The sequence below is a fragment of the Synchiropus splendidus genome, chromosome 4, assembly GCF_027744825.2.
Source record: "Synchiropus splendidus isolate RoL2022-P1 chromosome 4, RoL_Sspl_1.0, whole genome shotgun sequence".
In the NCBI taxonomy this organism is placed as follows: domain Eukaryota; kingdom Metazoa; phylum Chordata; class Actinopteri; order Syngnathiformes; family Callionymidae; genus Synchiropus; species Synchiropus splendidus.
In genome coordinates this window covers 28,338,578-28,348,113 of record NC_071337.1, presented here as the reverse complement: position 1 = coordinate 28,348,113, position 9,536 = coordinate 28,338,578, and the positions used below count along the sequence as shown (strand labels likewise).

The window sequence follows — 9,536 nt, the reverse complement described above, 5'->3', positions numbered from 1 at the left end:
AACATTAATAAAAGTCTTACTTTCCTTGAAACCTTGAACTCTGTCCGTCAAGCACTTGAGAATTGTGCTGGAAAAACAAATTCATATAGTGCTTCACTCACAGGAGTGAGGTGAACTTGTGACTCAGCAGGAACATTCACAGAAACAACACTCGATCTGTTGTGAGGGCAATATATCAATATGTTTGATAGAAGATTCATTTTTTTAACATTAAGAGGCTCTGGAATACCTGAAACAGTAAGAGATTTACAGGCTTGCATTTCACACATAATTTTAATACAACAAGCCATAAAAACATTTTTTAAATAGTTTGTAGGATTTTTTTTATAGAATGAACGGAAGTCAAGTGTCCAATCCACCCGAGTCTGGGCTTCCTCACTTTCTTTAGTGGAAACCCTGGTCTTCTTCTTTGGAGGGGAGTTTTCTGTTAAGTCTCTTCTGTCAAGTTTTCACTTGCACATCATTGCACTCCACATCAATGGACAGTGATGAAGGGAAGTGAAGAAGACAGTGCAGGCAGGATGGAGACGACTGTGAGGTCAAACCAGCAGCAAGAGTGAAGGAAAAGCATTAGAGATTATACTAGATGTGGTTTAGAGACTAGGGAAACGGTGTTAGAGTCAGAGAGGAACTGAGGTTGTCATTGGGAAGGTTTAGAAGGACAAGATCAAAGTATATCACAGGGATATGTGGAGAAGTTTGGAGACAAAACTAAGGGAGGCCAGATGGTTTTGATGCTTAGAGAAAAACAGTGTTGGACCAAGTATGATGAACAGGACAAACAAAGAAGCAAATGAATGTAAGATTTTAAGTTTTATTGAACATAAATAAAAAAGAACAGTGTAGGTACAAAAATATTAAACAGGTTTAGAAATTCTTTATACAATATGGACAGGTTCAAATTCAATAGGAAGTGGTAAGGTAACAGAACTTGCATTTTAAAGTCAGTAGTATACTCCAAAAACACCAGAGTCAAGCTAAAAAGGTACAGGAGAGATGGTGGCGTGTTGAACTGTCGCTATATAACATACGTAACACCTTTAACAACAATCAGTTTGACTCGAATGGAAAAAAAGAGGAACCAGAACAATCCTCATGTTGAGGTAGCACACCAGAGGGAAACGGACCAACACAACTGGAGGTTCATTGCGGCTGTTTGTACTTGTGCGCTTGAACATGAACAAATATTAAACATGGCTGCACATTAAAGAGAGCTTGAAGCTGGAATAGAAATCCTGCTGAACTTGGACCGGAGGACAGATGTGGATGGACGTAGCGTAGGGTGTGGGAGGGATTAAATGAGTCAATAAAGAAAATAGATTCACTGCGAGTCTGAAATGTAACAAGTATCAAAAGATCTGTCTTGATCAGGATTGTGTCCAATAAGGTGCTCAATAAATTACTCCCATCACCCATACCACTCTCCTGACGCATTAATAATAATAATCCACTCATTCACTTTGCCCTAGGAACTACGACACCTGCAGTAAAGAGAAAGTGAGGCGTCACATCATTCACTCAGCTGCACTCTAAAGTCTACGTATGGCTCCAGAAACAACCTCCGTCAGTCTCAACGTTAAATGTGCAAGAGCTAATTCATAAAGCGGCGGCAGCGGCGAGCACCACAGTTGCAGTGCAGCTTGCTGTCTTCATCCTCGATGGGGAACTTGTAGTCGTAGGTCAGCTCCTCGCCGCGATAGATCTTCCTCAGAGCGAAGATGACGATGTGCTTGCGGCCATCCACGTTGATGACGCGTGAGTAGCAGTTGGGCTCGCACGAGTGGTTGATGAAGCGTGCTGCATTGCCCTGCATGGTGGCATCCACTACGTCGAAGTCATCGATGCGGAACATGTAACACCCGATGCCCTGAAGGAGAGGGGGTTACAAATGACTGTCAATTAAATACCTGAGACAGTACTGCGGCTCTTAGTTCAACTATGGTGGATCAGGGGTCATTTTGTGCAGACTTGGTCAGTTTGCAGGGGATTCTGTGTCCAACACGAATTTATTTAGAAGCGTATGTTGCTTTAGCCAGTTTAACCATTTTGCACGACAAACTACGGACCGACGGAGGAGACACTCTAAAAACTGAGCGGCTCAAACACTTGTCTCAGGCTTCATTTTTCTGACTTGGTCTGCCAAGATGCTGTGTGTGAAAAACTATGACAATGTTTCAAGCCCTACAATGTCATGTCAGTGTTCTTCAAAGACCTTTGGCAGTTAAGCTAAGTACTACAGGAAATTGATCGTCGAGGTGGTGGAGATCCTCCACCTCTTGCAGGAATGGAGGGTGTAGCAAAGTTTATATGACTAGGGGAGGATTTTAATGACTTACAATAGACACAGTAACAACTACAACAAAATGAAAACATGGGTGCTGCAATGTAATCGCTGGATGACGTAATTGAAATTAAAACTTGTCGTTTTAAAATAAAAAAGAAATAATACAAGAGAAAATATTCACCCCACAACACTCAAAGAGAGATTCCCGTTAAAATCAAAGACAACAACCTAGGAAAGTATTTTCACAAAGATGGAAAATATGCAGCTGCGAAACATTGAAATGAATTATTTTAAATATGTTTAATGTAATGATCATGGCTATGTAATGACGATATAATGAATTTTGAAAAACAATATCTCTTCTAAAATACCAATCGAAAAGTGAAACCCTACAATGATGCCTGGTTTACAAATTTTAACCCATGAGACACAATTTCTGTCAACAAATTTTAAAGAGTATTACAAACACTTTCTTCCTTCATTTGAAGCAAACCTTGCATCAGCTATTCTTCAGCCTGGACAGCTTGCTAGTCCCACTACTTATGATCATTTCTTCAATCGCGATGTATGTATGTTTTATTTTAGGACAAAAAACAGTCACACTAAGACCAAATATAATTATAAAAAACAGCACACAATATGTATAACATATGTATTTCAAAGAGGCAAAAAGGTGACAAGCGTTTGGATGAGGAATTACTGTATGCAGAACACTGCGGTCAGACTCTTAACATGAACAAGAAAATAGTAACACAAATTATGGAAATCAATCTTCATTAAAAACATTGAATGAGAAACAAAAAAGGGACAAAAGAGCAACTTACTTTGCTGTCGTAATATTTCTCCCTCTTGTCAGTGAGAACTGCGCGGATGACAGTTCCAGCATACTCGATCACCATTTCGCCAGCTTCAATGTTCCGCTTGCAGAAGAGGCCACGTCCATGAATGGGAGATCTGAGAGAGGACGACACATGACGAGGGCATGTTGGCAGAAATGTTTGTGAAGTCAGACTGACTGTTACCTGTAAACTCCCACTGCTTCTTTTGAGGTCTTCTCCAGGTGTCTGAATCGCATTGCCACTGGAAGCTCACTGTTGGTTGCTCGCCTGAGCACAAAAGTAAATGTTGAGAAATCATGTGCAGTGACTCAGACTCACTGCCCTCTTGGCTGTATTCAGATTAAAATATAAGAGAATGCTCAAACCTGGATGATTTGTGGGGGAGTTCATCATCCTCTTCCTCACAAGGACCTGACAGTTCAGGCAGAATTCTGTGCTGCGATGCCAGGAAGCTGAACATGTCGAAAGTTGCTTTCCTGAACACAGATCATCAGTACTAGTCAGTAATGTGTCTCAGGTGCTGACTCCATAGGACATTGGAAGCCAACCTTTTTTAACTGAGGACCTACTTTACATGTTTGTTCAATGAATTGGAAATATGATTTCAGCATCAGCTTATTTTAAGCAAATTTTAGTATTGACCTTTTCACTTATTTTCGTACAGCATATACTATTAAAACCAACTATGAACGAGTCGCACCTTGATACTCCACGATTGTAAACGAAGGTTTGAAAAAAAAAGTCACGTAAGCCATTAGCTCTGTGGTCATGCAGACTGTTTTCGGTATCACAGTTTGAACAAGTAACACTCCACCATTCAGCCTTGAAGGCAAAGGCGTATGGCCTAGTTACGGAAGCATCAGCCTTAAGAACAACTTGAAGATGCACTCTTGGTGACTTGTTCGTGATGATTGTCAGTGTGTGCACATGAGTGTGTCTATAGTGTGTTTGTCTTCCATGAGGGGACCTTTTTGACAAAACACAATGTGCGAACCTTATGTTTTGTGGGGAAATGTTTGCTCGTCCCCACAAGGTTAAGCCTCATTTGAGGGTGAAGACTTCAAAATGACTAGGTCATTATAATTGGGTTTAAGTTTTGTCAAACGTCCTGTTTAAGTTTTTGGATGGTTAGGTTTAGGGTGAGAGGCTGGGAAAAGCACTATGGAAATGAGAGGTCCTCATAAGGATCGAGATACAATCATGGCTGTGTGTGCGCGTGTGTACGCGCAGTGTGCAATCAATTTTCATCAGTGAGTGACTTCTGAGGACTCGGAGGAGGAATTCATGTTTAAATATCTTGATGATAGCGACAAAACAAGAGGCAGGACTGTGGCGGGTTCACCTCGCACATCACTGCAGCAACATACATCACATAGAATGGGACGATTTGACTGTTCTGTCACAACCGCTCACAAATGACTAACAATGGGACTCTGACCTTCATCCCCATATACTGGCTGACAACCACATCAGTAGGACCTTAAGGAACGCTTACATTAACAAACACAGGAAGAGCGATGATGGATCCAGAAACAGGTTGAAACATAGCAGATGCAACATGGCCACTAACTGACTTCACTATCAAGACATCCTTGTCCAAGTACCGTGAGATTAAGAAAAGAAATGCAACCAAGAACAACACTTTTTAAGCACGCAAAAACTTACCGTGTGTGAACTTCTGTGCGGGCGCAGCCGCTGGGGTTGATGGGAAGTTCTTCCTCAACAACGTCGCAGCGGTGGAAACGGAAGCGATGTTGCTTGCAGTTGGCAGCGCCCTGCAGCTGCTCCAACAAGAAGATGACGGCATCGTGAACCACACCGAGCACACGTGGCCCATTCATCACACCCAGCGGCAGCTGTTTGAGGTGGAAGGCGGCACGGGCCTCTAGAATGCCGTCTGTCACTGCTCGCCAAGCGACTAGACAAGAAAAATCTGGCATTAATGCGGAAGACAAAAATAACATCTTCTATGATGAGCACATGAGATCCTGTCACTCAACCCCAACTAATCTTCTGCAGCTTATTCTCAAAACCCAAGCATGTTACCTCCAATGCTGTTGGCTTTCACACTGAAGCCATCATCACTGGTTATTTCAAATCGCAAGTGAGGCTGATTCATGTACGTTGCTTTCTTGTGCTTTGGTGACAGCTCGTCCTCATCAGAGCTGAAACCTAAGAATAAAGAGAGTTCAACATCATACCGTTATAGCTGATGAAAATGAGAGCTGGAACACAAGAGAGCCGTAATACAAACCAGTACAAGGCCGCCAGTCTGAGAGGTCGCCATGACGGGTGCTGGTCCACATCGACGATGGACTTTTGTCCTGTGGTGAAAAAGGAGGACTAACAACCTGGGGAGGTCTGTGGGAAAAGAAAATGTGAGCAAAGAGGAAAATTAATAGATAGGTTTGGTAACACATGAGAGGTGTGTTGTGGACAATACTTTGGATTGTAGTAAGCAGTTATATTTAACCAAATTGTCGAGTACAAAGGCTTTATGGATGTTAAAACTGACGTGTATGCTCTCCACATAACTATATAGGTTGAGTACCCGATCTAAGAAGAGCCGGGAGGTTCAGACAGTGCCAGAAGTATGGATCTGCTCCCGAAAGTCATCCACTGTAACTACATACTTCTTCACACACCTTAATGTACATCCACCCCAAAACGTGCTGCCACCAACACTGCAGTATTACATTTCACATGTATTTACTGCTGCATACATTACACAAACCTGGAAGGTGCTGAAGGAGGTGGAACAACAATCCTGGTGGGTTTCGATGGACCTTCCTGGTCAAGATCGATGGGATCCATCACCGTTGGAGCTTTTATTCTCACATGGGAGGTCCTTGAAGAGGCAAAAAACCCATTAGTTATCAAATCAAAACAAATCCCCTGAACAACAATGTTAGAAACAGACCATGGACTGTGCTGCATATTTACTTTGGCTAACGCGCTCCAAACCATGGGAGGCATGGGAGCTCTAAAATGTTCCCTTGACCAGGGAAAGTATTTGAATGGTTAATGAAAGTATCGCCATAAAATTTTCTAATTCATTTTGGAAACTGCTCCAAGGTGCTTTCCTGAACAATTTTTACTGTTGGGGGCGCCATCACTTTCCTTATCATTTTTTCTTTTCAAGAACTTCTCCACCAACTATCACAGATTTGCAGCTGTCAAGTCAATTCAATGACACATTACTGCCACCATACGTGGCATACGTGGCTGAAAACCTTTTTAAAATGAGTAAAATACAGTTCTTGTGTACCTCTTAGGACTGGTTCCCTCTGGCTCAGATGAAAAATCCCTTAAGAAATCCAGCTTGCATTTTTTCCTCGAAGGCCTATCCGGACCCAACAACGTTCTTTTTGAGCCGACTTTACTTGTAGAGGCCAATTGCTGGTTACTAGCTGCTAATTCCTGAACATCCCGCTGCATCTCTGAAGTCATGAGTGCTGTTGGTTTTGGTTGGCTTGTAAAATGAGGTACTGGAGCTTTGCTTTTTTTGGTGATTGACATTGGTTTCTTCCCCAAGATGTTGGGTTCCCTCTTTGGCAAGTCCTGACGAAGTGACAGTACTTTGTTTATTATAGTGTTTTTTTGTTCTACGCTGGGAGTAATATCCACAGGTGGTTCAGTTGGTGAGGCTGAAGAATTTCGGACCGGAATGACCTTTACAACGACCTTGCCAGCTGTGGTTGTAGAGTGATTTTTAGGCACAGAGGCTGTAGCTTCTGTAGTGTGGGTACCTGGCATCACCACAACACGAGGACTCACGCGCTGCAGAACATTTCCACTGTGAAGAATCTTGGCAATTTGACTTATTTTGTTGTAAGATGGGGAGCTTGTGCTGAGAGACTGGTATGTGTTGGACCTTGGGTCTTTGACCAGAATCTGCCCTTGACGGTTTACCAGGAGAACTTGAGGAGATGCATTCTTACTGAGGTCAGCCGTCTGTGTCTGGGGGAGAACCTGGGAGACTCCAGGCTTGGGTTTATCCAGCCTGATGGCGATGGCTCTGCCAGGTTGGGTTTGTATAGCATTTAATCCATTGATCACAATAGGTGAGGTGACTGTGCGCGGGGATGCAGAAAAGGCAGCAGTGGGAGGGGAAGCAGTCATTTGGCCTGAATATCGCTGCGGTGGCATCACTAACTTGAATCTTTGCAGCTGGGGAAGAATTGGTTTTGGTGAAAACCGACTCTTGTTTAATGTAGATGTGCTAGGGTTCACATAGGAAGTCTTCTTCAGTGAAATGGGAGATTTGGGGACTGGGGACTCAGGAGCATAATCAGGGTCAGTCAGATCATCTTTGTATTGTAATTCAGAACCACATGATGACGTGTCTTCATCTGCATCAATGTCTTTTGGAGGCACGATAGTCCCGTCTTCAGTAGAAACAAAATGCCCGGTAGCTGAATCCAAAAAAACTTCATTCTGATACTCAGGGGTGATCTGAGAAGTGGGGTCAACAGAATCCAAGTGTAGGTCTGCATTGTCCAGATGGTTTTCTAAGCTTTGTTCAACAGATGATGCACTGAAAACAGAGTTGAGTTTCTTGAGAGATGCTGACAGTAAATCAGAGGGGGAATCACGGTGGGTGCAACCAGCAGAATCTCTCGTAGCTTTGGCATCTTCGTTCATTTCCTCGTCACTTTCTGACCCGCCGTCTGCACCGTCCAACTGAGGTATAGACGGAGTCGAAGGCAGGACTGATGCAGTTGTGCTGCTTGCAGTTTCACACACCACAGTGCGGGACAGTTTTAGGTAACGGCTGTCGTCATCGTTCTCCATGTCTTTTGACTGCTTTTCCACATCTACCACCTCACCCTCGATACTCTCCCTCCCTGCCTGCGCAGGGGAGAGAAGAACAATATTCTCACTGAGAAGATTCTCATCAAAGTCCATCTTTGTGTTCAACATAGAAGCCATCGCCACCTCTGTGTCTGAGTCAAAGACGGTGTACGGCAGTTCCTGAGCGATCAGTTGAGCCACGTCATCCACCAGGTTATCAGGTGCAAGTGAGATGCCATTGGTCGTAGCTACTGCTGCATCTTCGGTCTCAGAAGATGCTAGAAAGTCCTGAGGAAGGTCGGCTGAGACAGGCGTAGTTATTTTATAGTTTGACCCAGATTTACTGGCTTGATGGCTGGAACCTTGTCGGGGTGAGAGACCATCAGAGTTGGACTGTGGTGGAGAACCCCAGACAGGTGACGAAGAGTTTTGACGGGACAGTGGGGGTGAGATGGTGTTTGAGGTCGACAGTCTTGAAGGTGAGTTGAACAGAGGGCTTTTAGAGAGGACAGTTCCACCTGAACGAAGGGTCATGGAAAGCGACGGATCGTTGGTTGGGGAAGAACTGCAGCGACTCCTTGTTGAAAGCCTGCGATGACGATGGGTGTCATCCAGGTCTCGCAGGGTAAGTATGTGGTGGGATTTGGAAGACGCTGAGCCTAAACATGTATAGAAAAAGAAATATGTCAACAAAGCACCAGAAAACCTGGTAACCAATTTTATTATTACCAGGAGATGGAAGAGGGCGCGAAGATCCTCCTGCTGGTCTCCTGGTTTGTGTGTGACCAGGACTTTTGGATCCAGGTGAGGTGTGCTGTTTTGAGGTGGGTGATGAGGTGGTAGACTTGACCGGACTTGAGGCAACACTTAAACATTCATTGGAGTCCACATCTGGTACATTTGGGAAAATGTCAAAATAATTGACATTTTTCTTCAAAAGTCAACAGTTATCAACCAACAGTTCTTTGGTATAAGAATCTCAGACATATCAGAAACTATCAATGGGAACACTCAAGTACTAGGAATAAGCAGACTGGTGGCTTCAAGTCAGAACAAATCTGAGAACTAATAAGACACCACCTTTATAAGTATGTCTTAGAGCCACTTTCTTGAAGTCTATTGGTACAGCTCACCAACAGACAATCTCAAGCTCATCATTCATAATGTACTTGTTACGGCTATACAAAAAAATTCCCCAGAACACTGTTGCAGAACAAACAATCCCTCCGAGAAAAAGACGTATTCAGCATGAGCCGCATGACAAAAGTGACCTCTGAAGTCATGCTCACCTCTGAAGTGATTGGGACTGTGAATGATAGTGTGATTTTCCTCATTGTCCCACTTGACATTTTGCTCCTCACCAGGGAGTGGTGTGGTCACCTCTGTCACTTTACAAGTGTATCTGCAGCGCCGACGAGGATCCACTGTGCTCCAATACAGACGAGAACATCTGCGTGTTTAAGAGGCAAAACATTTTCAGTTGTTTTCAATAAGGTCAAGTCACTTTTGACGCACACATTTGATTCCATTTTTTTCATTTCAATATAAACCGATATTTGTTAAGTTTTATAGACTATTTTGTCCAGTATGAGAAACAACCCGGTCAGATAAAAAAAAAG

General features: G+C 43.3%; 1 protein-coding gene across 5 annotated transcripts in view; it reads right to left on the bottom strand.

The window, feature by feature from the left end:
* Nucleotides 1-800: 800 nt before the first annotated feature.
* The window catches only part of kmt2ba (lysine (K)-specific methyltransferase 2Ba), a 29,022-nt gene continuing 20,286 nt past the window's right edge, over nucleotides 801-9,536 (bottom strand). For 4 of the 5 annotated variants that reach the window (XM_053864246.1, XM_053864249.1, XM_053864247.1 and 1 more), the window contains 11 exons: nucleotides 9,207-9,367; nucleotides 8,647-8,808; nucleotides 6,392-8,576; nucleotides 5,858-5,971; nucleotides 5,378-5,484; nucleotides 5,170-5,295; nucleotides 4,789-5,041; nucleotides 3,489-3,599; nucleotides 3,307-3,390; nucleotides 3,109-3,238; nucleotides 801-1,867 (listed from right to left, as the gene is read on the bottom strand). In XM_053864246.1, coding sequence (XP_053720221.1) covers nucleotides 1,592-1,867; nucleotides 3,109-3,238; nucleotides 3,307-3,390; nucleotides 3,489-3,599; nucleotides 4,789-5,041; nucleotides 5,170-5,295; nucleotides 5,378-5,484; nucleotides 5,858-5,971; nucleotides 6,392-8,576; nucleotides 8,647-8,808; nucleotides 9,207-9,367 — 3,709 coding nt within the window. In that variant the 3' untranslated portion in view covers nucleotides 801-1,591. The remainder of the gene's footprint in view (nucleotides 1,868-3,108; nucleotides 3,239-3,306; nucleotides 3,391-3,488; nucleotides 3,600-4,788; nucleotides 5,042-5,169; nucleotides 5,296-5,377; nucleotides 5,485-5,857; nucleotides 5,972-6,391; nucleotides 8,577-8,646; nucleotides 8,809-9,206; nucleotides 9,368-9,536) is intronic. The other variant, XM_053864248.1, reaches the window with a different exon arrangement.